General features: G+C 36.1%; 2 protein-coding genes across 6 annotated transcripts; both read right to left on the reverse strand.

The window, feature by feature from the left end:
- Positions 1–324: 324 nt before the first annotated feature.
- Positions 325–4531, reverse strand: LOC308688220 (proteasome subunit beta type-7-like). Its single transcript, XM_081361147.1, has 8 exons — positions 4264–4531; positions 3917–4010; positions 3576–3673; positions 3322–3462; positions 3009–3124; positions 2870–2928; positions 2347–2498; positions 325–1139 (listed from the first exon to the last, which is right to left on the reverse strand). The coding sequence occupies exons 1-8, from the start codon at positions 4320–4322 to the stop codon at positions 1028–1030; spliced, it is 831 nt and encodes a 276-aa protein (XP_081217273.1). The 5' UTR covers positions 4323–4531; the 3' UTR covers positions 325–1027.
- Positions 4532–5661: 1130 nt separating this feature from the next.
- On the reverse strand, positions 5662–15720 carry LOC308688255 (uncharacterized protein). Of its 5 annotated transcripts, none has more exons than XR_014029855.1 (15): positions 15655–15720; positions 14547–14788; positions 14314–14421; positions 12029–12109; positions 11711–11814; positions 11195–11299; positions 10830–11010; positions 10563–10743; positions 9699–9792; positions 9004–9619; positions 8023–8350; positions 7846–7937; positions 7576–7692; positions 7365–7465; positions 5662–7282 (listed from the first exon to the last, which is right to left on the reverse strand). XR_014029855.1 is itself a non-coding variant. In XM_081361214.1 (15 exons), the coding sequence occupies exons 4-8, from the start codon at positions 11724–11726 to the stop codon at positions 9701–9703; spliced, it is 627 nt and encodes a 208-aa protein (XP_081217340.1). In that variant the 5' UTR covers positions 11727–11814; positions 12029–12109; positions 14314–14421; positions 14547–14620; the 3' UTR covers positions 5662–7282; positions 7365–7465; positions 7576–7692; positions 7846–7937; positions 8023–8140; positions 8980–9114; positions 9473–9619; positions 9699–9700. The 5 variants fall into 5 exon arrangements, 1 of the variants encoding a protein (XP_081217340.1); XR_014029856.1 differs by having other exon boundaries at positions 8023–8140; positions 15655–15715; XR_014029857.1 differs by having other exon boundaries at positions 8023–8140; positions 8995–9619; positions 15655–15715.
- Positions 15721–17713: the final 1993 nt, after the last annotated feature.

A 17713-nucleotide genomic window follows, 5' to 3' on the forward strand; every position in this document is an offset into this window, starting at 1 on the left:
TGTAAACATTCAAATTGGCCTGTTCATTAATGAGAAAATAGTTTATGTAATTTGAAAGATCTACCCATTGAATGCATTTTGTGCTAAAGCAATGATAAATGATCCACAGTTTAGCCTGTTGTGCTCACTGTGTGAAAAGATTTTAAAAAACAAATGGTCTCAGTATTGAGAAACTGGTCCTATAGTGATTGTAGGTTCTTTGCTCTTGATCATACATTTCATGATCACAGGACACAAACATGTAGGTGGTGTCACAAACTTTGTATATTACAAAACAATGTAAAAATTAAATTATACTTTTTATATTTATTCTTGATTTATGATGCTCTTACATAATTGCATTTTATTAAAAAAAAGTACAATATTTTTACAATAAAATATTGCAACTTTATAATGGGTCTTATTCAGCAACTGATACATTTTTAACTGACTGATTTATAGTTCCCCACCGTAACAATTGTGACCAAGAATAATTCTCATGCTTTCACTAACTTAAAATATTTAAAAGGCATGCAGTTTGTTTCTTCATGAGTTTGTAAATATATAAATACAAATATGTATAAATATGTCTGCTCACTTTGCTGTGAACAATGTAGTAGTAATCAATTCCCCATCATGCTGAAATATCTGGTTGTAAAGCTCTTATAAGACGATACAAATATTTATGGTTAATATTGCCTTTGTATCCAACAAATTAATATTTAGCTTGATCGTTTTAAAAAAAAAAATACAACAAAAATGACAATGTTTCATTTTTTAATCTTAAATTTTATTGAATGGACTATTTATGTCTGATGAGTTAAGGAAAGGTAAGGAAACACACTTTTTAATATTATGCATTTTGCAAAACAGTCTTGAGTAGCTCAAATGCAAATTACTGAATACATGGAAAGTCCTAAAGCGTATGGCTACTTCTAAAATTATGAAAAATATAGGTTTCCATTTTTATCCAGAAAGGAAACCTATTCACATATACCTTATTTCCTAAAGAGTGAAGGAAAGAGTGTAAAGAATTGCGCATATATTCTCATTCAGTGTCCATCACTTGAACAGATTCATCCACAACATCCAGTGGTAATGGAATAACTGTTTGTGTGAGCACAGCAGTAGTGCCTGGCTTGTATCTGTAGGTACCCTCCCTGGTGATTTAGAAGAAAGAGAGAACATGTTTTTGAATGTTAAGAGATTTTATGAATAAATATGTGCAGTTGTAAACTCAGAAGGTTATTAAAAGAGGATTGATCAGGATGAGAGTTGATTAGGGGTATATTCCAGAAAGCAGGTCGTGCATAAGTTTACGTGGTAAATATATATACAAGTAAATATATAGCAATATATAGTATTATAATGAAACCTTAACATTCGGTTTCATTAAAAATGTCTACAAATTTATTGTCTTTAGTAAATCCTGACAGTGTTTTTTTTAACCCCAAAAATCCGGCCCTATGTTTACTAAAAAATGACATAGAATAGTTCACAAGTAAGTGAATAGAGAGCGCTGCAGGGATGACATTTTGTAGGCCAAAACCCAGAAATGAGTTAGCATTTTAGCACTTCTGGTTCCACCGTCCTGAAGTGAACAGATTTTTAAAGTTTTTTTTTTTTTTTTTTTGCCAGAAATAAGGTCTGTGGCTAGGGTTAGGGATTAGGGTTATTATTGCAATTTTTTAAAAAGTTTTTACTTGTCTTGAAAAAGGCGTTGCTAACAAGTGGCTTTGTGAATGGGACTACAAAGGTTGTCAGGGACATTAAATGTCATCACACTGTACTGGAAAAATCATCTACTCGCTAGTTGGAAGTTGTCAATGTGTTGGAAGCTAGTGATGGTGAAGCTGAGGTCCTGCGATGTGGTGTAGTTTGTTTATAGCCTTCTGACAATTGTATTTATAGGCTTCAGATTTAAAAGTTGTTAATTTGTGAAGATTATCATGATGAACAAAAAGTGTAAGAATCTTCTTTCTTTTTTTTTCACAGAGCTTATTTTCTGCAATAATACAAAAAAGCCAATGAAAACATCCTATTGAGTTTTTGTTGAGGGAACCAGGGTGATGCTAACTTCTGGGTTGGCCAACAAAAATAATAATCACTGCAGAGCTCTATACTAGGATGTACCTTCCTGTATGAGTGTGTTCACAGTGAACATATTCTTGAGTTGACTGAACTTACTTCTGGCCGTGTTTTGGAACCGATAACTGAGTAAGAAATGTAATCAACCAAGAGTTCGGAGTAACCCTGCTTTCTGGAAAACCCAGGAAAATGGATACATTGAAACAAATTCTCATTTTAAAATGATGAAGAATTAATGTTACTGCATTCTTCCACATTACACTTCCACATTCATCTTACCTCAGTCCTTTCTGAACAGGCTGGTCATATCCCCTCAGATAATCCACAGCTTTCTCTGTGATCACACATAGGTCTACATTGCTGCCAGAACCAAGGTCACAGAAGATGCCTGCAGTGATGGCATCTCTCACCAGCTGCTTTCCTTCCTCTAGCTTTACATTTCCCAAGCGTTTATGTAGGTGTGGAATTGACAAGAACAAATACAGAACGTGTGTTTGGGAAGTGGGATTCAACAATAAAGATTACACTGAGGGTAAGAAGCAAAGAATAAAAATAAATGTCAGATTGAATTTGGGAAAGAAGATCAAACATGCTTGCTTGACACACGAGAATGATTGAGGTTCATTCATTGAGCTTCTGCAGGGACCAATGAGGTCTGTTCTCGAGCGTCAAGCTACTTCCCCTTTGAAGGGCCCTCAGGGGTCCGTAGACCCCTAGTTAAAATGCAAATGTAACTACAATAACAGCATATACAATACCATGTTGGGAAATATCAATAAGAATGTCTTAACAGTTGTCTGACCTCCATATTTGGCTTGTAACGATCTTCAAATACAGAAATGGCAGCAGCTGCTCCAGACCCTGTAATATATAGTTTTGATAAATAAGTGCAGAAAAAAACATGTTTGATTGTGTTCACTCAAATAAAGGGGATAAAGTACCCATGGTAAGGAAAGGAAGCTTATCATAGGAACCATGAGGGTAGACGCTATAGAGCTGTGGGCCGTTAATATCCACACCTCCCACAATTAGAGAAGAACCAATGTGCCCCTGATACCTACAAAGAAAATGGGAAACAGTCAGCCCTAGTCCTGGACCTGGATAATATATATTTAAATAGCTCTTTAAGATAAACTAATATTATCAGTTAACTAGTGAGCAATATCTTAAATAAAGAAAGAATGATGTATTTTGATGTATCAGTCACTTTGCCTTAATCACTTAAATCAGATTGAACGACTATGACACTTTCACCTGAACAGCATCTGTTTGAGCTGTCGGGTCACCATGGCCACAAGAGGAGGTCGTCCTGTGCTCAGTGAATGCAGTTCTACATTTGAAGACATCATCTGAGTAGTGACCTCAGCATCAGCAGCAACACCCGCACCACAACAGCTATTGTGGTAAGAAGAACCAAAGAAAAAGAAAACAATAAAAACAGGCACTATACAATTTAGTTTAGATAGAGACTTGAACTATGATGATGAGCAACCAAAAGATTCACTCACTAGATTTTGGGAGCTATGTAGTGGATTTTCATGCAGTTTTTATCAGCTACGACCATATCATCCGTGGCTCTGGTGTCTGCACCTAAAATCACTCCATCCTAAAATAGAATCCATTTATTTTTTGGTTTATTATAACTAAATATTACATACCATCATATTAATTTAATATAGCTAAGTTTATTTGCAATTACTTGAATTACAATATAGACTTAAATGATATGGAAATGAATTACAACATAGACTTAAATGATATGGAAATGAATTACAACATAGACTTAAATTATAAATATTTAATCAGTAATTAACAACACAAATCATGCTTTTGCAGCGTCAAAACAGACTTTGAATATCAGGCCGGCAATGGTGGTGCCAGTCTTCCTGGCGTTTGGTGCACTGTAACCCTTCTCTGATAAATTTGCTTCCAGAACAGCATTTCTATAAATGAATAAACAAACAGATACAATACAATTAAAAGATATGGCATTATTAAGTTAGGCCTACTTTTTTTTACTATTATGTTGTTTAGGAGTAGGCCATGTTTACTCATTCATGTGTCAAAACACTTTGATGTTTTGCAATCGTTTTGGCTTCGTCAGCATATTAGCGCTTGGCAATCAATGTAAATTGTAGTAATGTCTTGATCATATTATTTATTGTTTACGTCTTGATGTTGTTATAGATGTCTCACCTGCGTGTGTTCTCAAAAGAGAATCCTCCGGTCGGCGTCTTTGTCGATGTGTGCAGCATCTTTCACCTGCACACTGTATAATATGTAAAGTATAGCTCTAACACTCAGCTTTGGGTAAAGCTCTTTCTGATCACCGCTTTTGAACGTTTACTCGCTTCAGCTTTACACAAAGAGTCGGTGCGTCGGCACTTTTAACGCCCCAAACTGCAGAAGTTCCTTCTTTCACTTTCACTTCTGACACATGATCGCTTCTCTAGGCCATTCAGTCGAATGAAGCAGTTACTCTAACCGAACGGTTAGGGGTTAGGCCTATTTGTGCATACAAATAGGTAAGTCTATTTTCTTGTAAAAAAGTTTTATTCTATTATTGATCTATTCAATCTGGCCAATTTACAGTTTTTCTCAATTGTTTACAAACAAATTCTGGTACTTGAGACACAATGACCACAACATGTAACTCATTCACCAACCCCCTGAACCAATTCTGCTAAACTACAAGCACAATTCCTGCTTTCTAAAACACACTTTTTTCAAAACACTACACACAATTCTCTGCTTTTGGCACAATTTTCATGCAGAAAATCTCTTGTTTTCACAAGGAACACACTGCCATTCAGATACACACACTGACTCTTCACATGGGCAAACACCCGTCACACAGTTTTACAATTAGCAATCAGAGCTTTAGCGTGAAAGGGCAACAGGTGAGCTCTTCAATGGGGCAATGGATGCCAACATTGGATTTTTTATTTATTTATTTTTTACTGTAACTGTAATTCTTCTGTTGTTCTGTATGTAGACCACTGTACTGCATGTGCAACTTTGTGTTGGTTGGGATGTACACTGTGTACATTGTTTTTGTAGGAAAAATAAAATATATTTGTTACCGTGTATTTGTGTGTTCTGAGTATAAAAACAATATTCTCAAATATTTAACAACACACTTATGTATATGTACTGTCTGTAGAAAGTGTAACACTGAACAAAAAAAGGCCTAAGTCATTATGATGAATGGAGAAGAAGTGTTTCCATTCATCATAGTGTTTTACATTGAGCACATCAGTGTTCAACTGGTTCTTATAAATGTCTATTCATATGATGGTTTGTGTGTGTCATTTGAGAAGAAATAACATTGTTTTGAATGTAAAGTTTCATTTTGCAGGAGAATTGAGGGGTTTTGCCCATTGTGTGTGTGTTTTTGGATTTGTGTGTAGAGTTCTGAGAATATGAGGCATGCTTTCAGAAAATGTGTGTAAACAATCGAGAAAAACTGTAATATAACAATATCCTAACTGTATCATCCCTTAAGTATGCATATAATAATGCAGCCAATACACATAATTGACAACAACTGAAACATCACACTACAATATAACAGAAAGTTAAAGAAATGCTCATCCCAGTATTAAGATTTTTTATTTTTATTAAAGACATATTGAAAGGATATCTTATTGGTAGGCAGAGTTATTTCATGCTTGGGTTGGATTTTGCCATTTCAGAATAGATATGGTTTTCTTCTTAAATGTGTTTGGCTATTGCAGCTCTTATATATAAAAGAAAAGTGATGACCACTACTAGTATAGAGTGTGTGTTACAGGAGTAACAATAACTATCAGATTATCACTATGGGCCAGTTGTTCAAAACATTTAATCTGGATCAGAATTATCCGGATTTGGAAATCCCATTTTTTCTTGTTCAGGATCAGGTGATCCGTCTTACTTTTATGCCGGTTTTTCAAAGCAACATTGGACTGGATCCCCCTGATCCAGATACACAGTTTTCAAGATTACCAAATCCGGATTACCAGTGCTCTAAATGGGACAACATATCACAATGTGGGCGACCAGCGATGTGAAGAACAGGTAGAAGAGCCAACATGGGGTCACTGTAAGTGTTTCTTACTTTGAGACAAAACACAGAAATAACATAAACATCCACTTCCATTCATAATTTCTTTTATGACCCCTCATCTGAGCCACAACTAATAAAACACACATATATACATTAACAAATACATTGTGGATATTTTGAAAACATCTTAAAAAAAATAAAAAGGCTAAATGTCCAATAGTTCACAAAATAAAGAATGTTCAGGGTTCTTCTTCATCTCTGATGATTGTTTCTTTGAAATTAATATACGGAGATGAATGACAGAAAAATGGAATATATTATTTTTGTTTGTTACTGAAATCTGTTTGGGTGATTATTTCATGGGGACAAGATCATTTTTATTTTATTTTTACTTTACTATACTATACTGAATAGCTTAATCGGTAGCCTATGTCTACTTTATCACTGTTAAAACGGTTACACAAGTCAAGTGCAAAATATAAATAAAAGGAAATACACTAAATAATACAAATGTATTATTTGACCAATTTTAAAGTTTTACTACATTTTCTTCCTGGAATCCACCTTGAAATCCTGTTGGGATCAGGATGATCCTGTTTTTTTGGATCAAAGTTATCCAAATCCTACTGACAAGTTTTGAACAACACAAACTGAAGGTTTGATCCAGATTAAAACTAGGACTGGATTGCGTGATCTAATCTGATTTCAGATTCCTTCTTTCCCTTTTGAACAACCCATTTTCAAGATTTGATCCAATCCGATAACCAAAATCCGATCATCTTACCTTTGAACAACTGGCCCTATGTCTTCATATGGGAACATTACAGATCATTTCTCAGATAGCAACAGAATATATAATGTGTTATTCTTTACTGTATGTTGCACCTTTTTTACTGGGTGGCAGTGTTAAATTGCTGAGTGTTATTACTTGTATTAACAATCAACTGAATTTTGTGAATTCAAAAAAGCACAAAAATAAAACACATTAATGAGCATCTCCTTGTGTTTCCCAAGGCAGAATAAAGTCATCAGAGAGACTGCACGCTGCTTCGGTGTCAGTTTTCTCTTCACAGCCAGGAATGGTGTTGTACAGCACTATCTTCTCTCCGAGTGTCTTTTTGAGCTCACCAAGTCTTCTCCGTTTGCGTTGCCTTGTTTGGTTGCTGTCTGTAAGTAAAATATATATATATATATATTAGAAAAAAAATGTAATTACAAAATGCAAGTTGAGTGATGTAGTATCAAATACCATTTTGTCGACACAGATCATGCTTCTTTCTTCGGATGGAATAAATAATCTCATGGATTTCACTCTGGAGCTCTTCCTGCTACTGTGAGTCCTGTGTCTCTCTTGAAAACCAGAAATAAGCAAAGTCGACCATTACAGAAAACACAGTATCACTGCAAAAATGTAGACAAATATATATGGACATGTTTACACCAGCGACTATATTACACACCAGTGGCTGCCCATTGCTTGCCATCACACAGCCACCGATCTGCATCCTCCATAGAGATGTTCAACTCCTGCTTGAGACTCTCAAGATCGGCTGCTTCATTTCTGCTCTCTGTGTAGTCTATTTAAAAAGATAAAAAAATGACAGAAAACACAGTATCACTGCAAAATTAACCACAATTGCCCCTGAAAAAAATGCAGGGTAGAGCACAATCACATTCACAGTGTCTCCAGGGCCCAGGAAACACCTTAACGTGCCGTCTAGGCTTCTTACTTTGACAAATCTTTCCGCCAGTGTCTTGTGGAGACTCTCCACCTTCCTATTGCTCCATCCCATGGCAAGTACAGTAATCATATCTCCTCTGCCTATAACAAAACAAAACCAATAAGAACAAATCAATTTTACAATCTATCTAGCATTGTGTGTCAAACACACTGATTAACCCTTTACCTGACTTGGTCATGTAGTTTGTAGTAAGAGCTGCCCTTGAAAGGAAGCTATTGACCTGTTCCAGCTCTTCACCAACAGTGTTTCCTGCACCCTCCTGGCTTCTCCCGCCCCACCTAACCTGCTCCCAAGAAGAAGACCAAGACCTTTATCATTCAAATCTTATTTATTAGTTTGTGTATCATCAATTGAATTTGGTGCCATGAGCAAATGTTGATATGTTTAATATTTGAAAATATCAAATGTTCTGAGGTAGGATAACAATGAAAGAAAAGCTTTCACAACTGCAATTGTGCAGTCAGAACTTCTGGACGGGATCAGGAAGCATATCCTGCAAACAACACACACACACACACACACACACACACACACACACACACACACACACACACACACACACACACACACACTGCAGTTAAACCAGAATGATCAGTACTGTTGTAACAGTGTGATCACTGATAGTAACGTTAACTATGTTTAAAAAGTTCATAAGCATATATATGCACACACACACCCACACCCAACACACACACACCCACACACACACACACACACACACACACACACACACACACACACACACACACACACACACACACACACACACACACACACACACACACACACACACACACACACACTAAATAAGTGGTTTTAAACTTGTCCTTGAGGATACCCAGCACTACACATGTTGTATATCTCACTTATGTGACACACTTGATGTAACTCATCAGCTCATTAGTAGAGACTGCAAGAGCTGAATTGTGTGTGTGAGATAAGGGAGACATACTGTACACAATGCAGTGCTGGGGTCCTCCAGGACAGGTCTGAAAACCACTGCATTAAAGTATTTCAATAATGTTTACTACTTCTGACTTATGAAACGTGCATATTTACCCAGATAATAATCAAGCTACATGTTTCTGATGCTGTAAGGATGTTTCATTAAAACATTAAAACGTAAACTTAACTCACACACAGTACCTCACATTTGCCAGTGTGAGCCCACGCATTACAGATAGAAAAGGCTTCATCATGGGAAGTGGTTGGAGCTCGGATAACTTTTCTGCCATCTTTTCCAAATAAGGCCAGTGCCTGTAAAGGGAAAACTGCCAAAACTGGTAAGGAGACAAACCAGGATCTAAGTGACTAGTACAATTCCTGTAACACTACAGTGTGTAGTAATATGTATGGTAATTTGTCATATCAGCACTGATAAGGTAGTAGCCATATTCATTTTCTAATTCCATAATATAAAAAAGTGTGATTTTTAGCTAGTCATGGTGTTATTCCCATGCATGGCATATATTAATAAAGGTAAAACATCAGTACAAACTTGAGTTATCATTTGGCAATGGCTATCTCCCTGCAAGCAATGTCCATACAAAAGAGTGTGTCATTTCCAGCGTGTGCCGCTCCTTCTGCAGGAACATTGGGTCGGCATATATTTCACCACGGTAGAGGCTCAAGCCTTGCAGCGAGACTCATGTCTGCACACAGCTATTTCAAGGCCCTCTTCATCCACCTTGGTCCTGGACTTCTGTGCTATTTCTCTGCCTGCTGGAAATGTTGCCGGTCCGCAGACATCATGACCTGTCCTCTGAAAGTAGAAACAATATGTTACATGTAATCCCAGGACAAGAAAACATTCAATTAAAAAGAGTTAAAGAAATCCTTACACTTAACATCTGGCTTCTAATGTGGTCAACAAAGGCAGATACTTTGGCATCTTGTGCGATGAACAGTCCATCAAAAAGAGATGGTTCGTCTGTCCTGTTAAATAAGAGGAATTCATCGCCAACACAATTACATAATAATGATTAAACGTTGCATTCACCTAAATTAATATGACAATTAACCATAAAGGTGCCACACATTTAAGTCTGTATGAATCACATTTGATCTGGATCACTGTGTTTAGAGTTTCAGCTTGTGTTTGTCCTGTGGAAATGAATGCTGTAATGTGGAATTAACTCGTGTAAGAAGTAAAAAACATACTGTTTAAAGTACAAAAATAAATAACTAAATCTTTATTTGTGTTTGTGTCTTCAGGCGACAGAAGGGAGAAAACGTTCCTGAACAATTTACCAGATTGCTGTCGCAGAACTGTAATATAACAAGCTTGTTTAAAACAGTGCTATATCTTTCAAAACACTCTTTAAATTGTAAAAGCATTTACGTTTGAATGTGAAGCAATCACACATTTGACACATTTTGTTACTTTCCATGAATTTCAATTAAAAGTATAATTATATAATGACTAGAGCCAAAGAAAATTATGTTAAAGAAATATGTTTAGATGCCACAAAATGATTGTTATTTTTTACAGAAATAAGTTAAAGTACACTTTCTCTATAAATAACTATCAGTCCATTCAACCAATAGCTATACTTGCTTTTCCTTTAGAGGGTCATGGCATGGGGGGTCTAGAGCCCATCGCATCTAGCACTGGGTGACCGGAGAGATGCAGCATGGACACACAAACACCACTGCACCACCCTATATCCACATTACAAAAGAAAAGAAAGAAAGATTACACTTACCCTTTGGATTTCTTGAGCCGTTAATGTTTTCTATTAGCGTCTGCAGATATAGCCAGCGTGTCTGGTGTGAATGCTGGGCATTTAAAGGCTCTATCAGGCACAGATCTTCTTTCTTAAAATTGCAGAAGGCAAACTCCCGAAAGACTCTGTGGAAGAAGGTATCACCACAAACACTACCCGTCTGGAAAGAAGGATGGTATTATTTTGGTTAATAAAAGATTTTGAAGTCTGGAATTCAAACACTTTGGAAATAAAAACAGCCCTTACCCGACCAGTGCAAAGACATCGATGTTCAAGCATCCTGAGAAATGCTTGTTGGGATAAAGCTGGGCTGGCTAATTTCATCTGCTCAAATGATGTGAACAGATCAAACTTAAACAGCATTTGGCAGCTGGTGGTTGCTGGCCAGTGTCTGTATTGAAGCAAGTCACTAATCCCAGGAGTCCATCTGGAAGAACACAGTGGACAGCTTATACACGGCAGACACAGGTTGTGTGGACCTTAAAACAAACATGTGTTTACTATTTGACCAGTATTTGTACAGCACAGGACAAAAGAATATAGTAAGCCATTATTATGCTTGACTTCATCTGGTCGGATATAAAAAGGTAGAAGGAAGTGACGAGACATACCGTTGATAGTCCCCAATACGGTCTGCTTTCCTGGGATAACTGTGAAGTCTTGGTTTGGACCACAAGAACAGATTTGTATCGGTGGAGGAACTGGAAGCACACACACTGCAGTAAAGCACATTTCAGAAAGTAATATCAGTAATGTCTACACATTTACTCAACAAAAGATTCAGTTAAAGGACACTGCAGAGGGCACCTACTACATTATCTGAACATGCCTTGTTCACGGAGTTGATATTGGCCACTTTCATCAGCCACCACTATGGATGTTGGTGGAATGGGTTTTAAAACACCATCAAACATCGCTTCCCTATCATGGAAAACAGTTTTTCTGTGGATCTCGGTGTCACATGATGAACAGAAACACTGATTTCCTGAGGGGACACAGTCTAAGCACCGGACAACAGCATCAACAGTTCTGCATTGTTGACAGCAATGCTGGGTCACTGTCTCTGCAGCCGACATGCAGTTCAAGATCTCTGGCATTGCAGCCCTGAATTTCTTTTCAGAGATTACCTGTCTTTTGGTCCATGCAGACATGCTGGGTGTCTCTTCTACTTCCACTGATGCAGAGACAGTGACAGAAGTTAGCAGGTTTTTTAGCCTCTGAAGATGTTGAACTAAATTAATAAAAAATAAATAATAATAATAAGGAAAAAGCCAGTTGCAATAATGCATTTTAATAAAGCAAATTAGCAATTTCTTATATGGCTTTGTCCCTTCATATGCATGATGTAAATGGGAATTACATACTTTTACAGTTTCCTATATGTGACATTTTAAATTTAAATATAAAAGCTGAAATTATTTAGGCTTTCAATTCAATATGCTTACCAAGACTTGGCACCTCTTGTGGAATATTATTAATTTGCAGCTCCTCGACCTCTGAGAGCTCCCTAGTGCCGGCAGCTTTAACTGCAAACACAACATGTAATGATATAGAAAACATCACTGCTGACCAAAAGCTTCCCAGCGGGCACCTTGACGTCAATTTGACATCAACAAATAGTCAAGATTTTGACCACCATGTATGGCATGCATGAATATGCATATTTTCATTAAATTTTGTAATTATTTCCTTGTGGTTGTAAAGATGCCTAACAAAGGTATCAATCTTACATGTTTTTTCTGGTCCCTACATCTCAGGTCAATATCATTGACATTAAATCGATGTTGATTTGATGTCAGGAAACAACGTCAAATTGATGGGAAATTTATGTCAAAACAATGTCTGAAATGTCTGAAAAAAGTATATTTATTACTCATTGTAAATCAATGTGACAACATCTAAAAGACCTAGCCTGAATGATCTTGAAAGTTGTAGGCCTATAGGTCTATGTATTTTGCATGTGTGTTTTTATTTATTTAAATCCTAGCATATTTACATTTAGTTCACGTTTAAAATGACAGCATACACTATAATTGCATATACTCTAAAAGGTACATTTAATCTGATATTGGAGCTTGATATTGAATGATATCAAAATAGCATTAAAATGACATCAACATCATGACATCCTGATGTCAAATAGATGCCCAGAAGGCACAGGATATAGACTACAGCATTGGTCAGACGTTGGATTTTGGTAGAAAATGAAAGTCGGGTTGATGTCTAAATCCAATGTTTGTTTGACGTCAAGCTCCAACGTTGGGCAGTCGTTGAATTTTGGTTGGAATAAACCAAACAAAAAGGTGAAATGCATGGCTGTACACTTATTACCAGCTTCACTTAAAACTAACCCGATTTACTTTATTTAATTTCCGGTTTAAAGAAATAATATTTTGTATTTTAAAGTCACCATGATGGTGGTTAGCATTTGCTTTAGTTGTGCTCTTGACCCTTAACTCTTAAAAATAAAATTTTCTCTGGTTGCTATAATTGTGTATTTATAAAGCACAATTGTTATAGCTAAAAACGCCTTGAGAAAATGAAATCAGATGATGTTGGCTATTTAGTGTTGATGATGATGATGATATTATCATGTAATTGCCTGAATCCCTGATCTTATTTAGTGTCTAATGCTTTGATTATATAGGACTTGTGGTTTTTACATTGTTTTATTCATAATATAAGTCATTTGATTCTACAGCATATCTAACAGTGCTGTTTATCAAAAAATATACTTGATTTTTAAAAACCTTTAATCGATGGCAGAATTTAGACGCACACAGACATCAAGAAACAGCATATGAATCTCAACAATGGTGACAATCAAACAAAATATCCAGATAATCAGATCAACCCCAGCTGCATAATTTATTAAAGCCGCAATGCATGCTGGGAGATAAGGGTGAGTTTTGATTGGTGGTACCCAGCATGCACTGCAGCTGAAGCATTTAATTTATTGTCACCATTGTTGAGAGTCATACACTGATTCTTGATGGCTAAGTAATAATGTAGAGGAAAAAGTTGCATTATGTTGCATAATGCATTAAATGTTTTGAAAATCCTTTATATTATTTGCTAAACAACATTGTTCTCATGCTGTAAAATCAATGGTCTTCTATTATAAAACAACATTAAAAATACAAGTTCTATATAATCAAAACATTAGACACTGAATAAGATCAGGGCTTTTTTGCCACAACAAATGTGCTTTATAAACACAATTATAGCAGCCAGAAAAAATTTTATACTAAAAAGTCAAGAGTCAAGAGCACAACTAAAGCAAACGCTAACCACCATCATGGTGACTAAAAAACTAAATATTATTTCTTTAAACCGGAAATTAAATAAAGTCATCAAACAAACATTGGATTTAGACATCAACCCGACTTTCATTTTCAACCAAAATCCAACATCTGACCGATGTTATAGTCTATATCTTGTGCCTGCTGGGATCAACATCATGCCATCTTGACGTCAAATAAATGTTGAATTGACATCAAATGCCAACAAAGCATGACATCAAAATAACATCAAAATGACATCAGCAGAGGTCAAAATCTTGACATCAAATTGACATTGACACGTTGACGTCAATATGACTTTCATTTTTGACCTATTTCGTGACGTAATTTTGACATCAATGTTTGATGTCACATTGATGTTAAATTGACATCAAATGCCCACTGGGTTAGACACTTGTGATCAACAGTATGCAGTGTATTTCACTGACCAGATCGACTCTTCTGAACATGTTGTGGTAGGATGTGCCCATGCTGGTCTCTCTTCCTCCAGGAAACATTGGAGACTTCAGTTCCCTTTCTCCCCTTTTCTTTTTAGTCTGAAAGTAAAAACTAAATGATACATTTGGGGGAAGCATTTGCAGAGGCATTTTCTTTTAAATTTAGGTAAATACCATGATAGAGAAATAATGAAATATGTATAATGAATAATGAAAAACTTTACTTTTGGGTTTCCAACTCATCAGCCATGGTTTTTGCTGCTTCAAGCCATTCATTAAATTGTTTTAATGGCTCTGATGCCATTTGTAGATGTTTTTAAATAGAAGTAATTGAAGGATAAAGTAAAAGCAACACGGGAAAGAGAGAAATAGAGAAAGAGAGAGAGAGGAGGAAAAAGAAACTGGCTCTTAAAAGAACCGATTGATTTGTAAAATATTTCAGTGATAAAGGATGGGTACAAAAACCCTGAAAACAAACAGATGAGATGATTAGACAAAACAAACCAGGGCTCTGTAAGAGTGGGCACGGACTGGTCCTTGTCAACCTGTGCGTGTCTATAAATCTGAATGCACTAGTGGGTATTATTAAATACATTTTATTTTGCATGTGAAGTGGGGACACTTAATATTCAACAATATTATTGATCTGCCTGCTTTAGCACCATTATATGAGAACTGAACTGAGCTGGATGAGGACATCACTGTTTTCATTAACTAATTTTTTATTTATTTTTTCAAGCTGATTTGAAACAATCTGTATTGTAAAAAGCACTATATAAATAAAGGTGACTTGACTTGTGGCTATAATCTAAAATAGGCAATAACAATGAATCTGAACTGGATTTCCGTCAACTGGTTTTTCCATTAGGCTACTGCCTTTTTTTATATATATATTTTAATTCTTTAAAATGTTATATACCTAGCTGAATCGATACCCTGAATTTAAATAATTTGGATAGCTGTAAAACTGTTGTGACCTGATGCTACTTGTATAATGCTGAAACTACCCTTTTCTCTAAAGAGAAAACATTTAACGTTACAGTTTGGGATACATTAGGCTGAAATTATTTGTGGCAATATGACAGAAATTGCAGATTATGCATGTGAAATAGCAACATGCTGCTAGCGATGAAGCTAGCTAGGTAGTAGGTAACGTTAGCAATGAAATAACGTAACAGTTACTTTCTTAATGAGTAAAATGCCAATCGCAACTGATTTGTAACCCAGACGTCAAAATGCACTCATTTAGTTCCACATAAATTACAAAACACACACACAACTACTTATAAATATATAAAAACAACAAAAGCATACTTAAAATTCACACCTTACCTAATACCAGAGAATGTCTAATAAGGCGAGAAGTTTCACTCTCAGTAAACTTCCGGCTTCTGAACTGGTTGCAGTTCCACTCTGGCTCCACATGAGGGCGCTCACAGGACGGGTGCAGAATGAATGGAGGTCTATGGCGCTATACCCCTCAAAATCCACTTTTCTCAGGATATCATTTTTTGTCTAGTAATTTGAATGTTGTATTCGAAAGGAGATGCAAAGAAATTACACATCGCTTGGTGTTAGATTTTTTTAGAGTCACTTATTTGTTTTAAAAAGTCTTTTAAAGTGTCAATGACGTCACACACATCGTACGACCAGAGATACTGCTTTACGGCAATCCTTCAGTCACTCTGGTGCGTTCGCGCTCTGCACTTTCTTTTCACTCGAGGCATCGACAACACAGCTGACACAGGTAAACACACGTGCTAGACGAGTTTTTGTTTTGTTTGTTTCTGGTCGGATGCCACGATGCCATCAAGCGGTATCTCTGGTCGTAATCAGTCCTTCACTGACCAATCAGCGTTCATTAGCAGAATGCTAGCCTGTTATGGGCAACAACAACAACTCAACCTGTAATAAATCGAAAGGACATAAGTACTCGTTCATTCAACTTTCGACCTATAACCCATGTTGAACTTGCAAAACCTACTTCAAATCTGAGATTTCTCAACGGCAATCGGGTGAAAGAGACAAATTTAGCCGTCTAGCCCCATAGACTCCCATTCATTCTGCACTCATGGGCGATCGCCCCCAGTGGAACTCTGGTGGAACTACAACCAAAATTCGGTACAATAGGACTTAATAGGGATTGGGCACGCTCTCCGTAGACGGGCTCTGATACTACCGACCTTGCACTGGGACTGTCAGGAAAAAACCTGGCCACGCCACGCCTCCCTCCTTTTCTTCTTCTTCCTCTTGGTTCATCGATTTTTTATTTATTTATTCAGCGCCACAAGAACGTGGTCAAATGGTGATATTGTTAAAAACTTTAGCTGAACTGAAAAAAAAAATCTATCTATATAAAAACATTTTCAGCGTTTTTTTTTTTTTTTTTACTTTGTTACAAAAGGTTTATTTTAAGTTATTTTTTAAAAAATGATAAGAGTTTAATTATTTTGATGTGGTTCTTTACTTTCCAATACGGCTTTTTGAAGAAGAAAAGCACATCAAATACATTAAAAATATATAGCCTAAATAAATTTTAATTACACATCTCAGTTTTCTGTATTAATCTCGAGTAAATACAATGATAAAACAAATACTATTTTGATTGGTAATGACGGTCAAACGCCATTTCATGACAAACGACACTGTTATTAAAAGGAGCGCTAGAGGGCGTTTAACTTTAAAACGTAAGTATAGGTCGTAATAAGCTGCTTGCACATACAACCTTTATGGTCGTTTTTTAGAGGAGGACAGTCTCAAAGTGTGAGTTCTGCTCTCGGTCTCATATCTGGTGTCGTCAGACCTCAGGTGTGAATAAAGCTGAAATGAATGAAACACTCAGCTGATGTTTGTCTCTCTGCTGGAATCACACACAGATCTAGTTTAGCAGAAGGAACATCTAATGCAAGTGTTGCTGGAGGAGAAAGAGGACAATCACTGTTTTGACTGGTTGTCTGTGAATAACTCAATATTCTTATTGCTCTTTGATGTCTGAATGTTAATATTAGTTTTGTTTGATTTGTGTAAATTGCAAAATAATAGTTGAACAGAAAATGATTGCTGTAAAGTTTTGACATTTGAAAGGCCGAAGCTGATGAAAGGTAAATTGGTCAGGAAGGAGTTTACAATGTGAATTAATAAAGTTATTTACAAGCAAAATTATAAATATATATATGAGAAAGAGAGGTATCTCATGTGTATATATAAACACGTGTATATAACCTCAATATATTTATTTTCATGTTTTGCACTTATTAAGATTTTGAGATGAAAAGGGTGAATCAGTTTAATCCATCCATTAACATCTAATGATCAAAAACACAACGCTGACAAAACAGATTACAGTCAAATAAACAGACTTACAAAGAGTAACAATCAATTCAGCCTTTAT

Source organism: Scardinius erythrophthalmus (genome assembly GCF_964197995.2).
Source record: "Scardinius erythrophthalmus genome assembly, chromosome: 1".
NCBI lineage: Eukaryota > Metazoa > Chordata > Actinopteri > Cypriniformes > Leuciscidae > Scardinius > Scardinius erythrophthalmus.

What these genes read in the sequence shown, in the direction of transcription:
- LOC308688255 (XM_081361214.1), bottom strand. An exon ending in GATGTCTTTGCACTGGTCGG is followed by an intron (nt 10,744 to 10,829) that starts GTAAGGGCTGTT and finishes CCTTCTTTCCAG; the next exon opens with ACGGGTAGTGTTTGTGGTGA. An exon ending in CGGCTCAAGAAATCCAAAGG is followed by an intron (nt 9,793 to 10,562) that starts GTAAGTGTAATC and finishes CTTATTTAACAG; the next exon opens with GACAGACGAACCATCTCTTT.
- LOC308688220 (XM_081361147.1), bottom strand. Translation starts at nt 4,322, where the DNA reads ATGCTGCACACATCGACAAAGACGCCGACCGGAGGATTCTCTTTTGAG. An exon ending in TACATAGCTCCCAAAATCTA is followed by an intron (nt 3,463 to 3,575) that starts GTGAGTGAATCT and finishes TTACCACAATAG; the next exon opens with CTGTTGTGGTGCGGGTGTTG. An exon ending in CTCAAACAGATGCTGTTCAG is followed by an intron (nt 3,125 to 3,321) that starts GTGAAAGTGTCA and finishes TTTTCTTTGTAG; the next exon opens with GTATCAGGGGCACATTGGTT.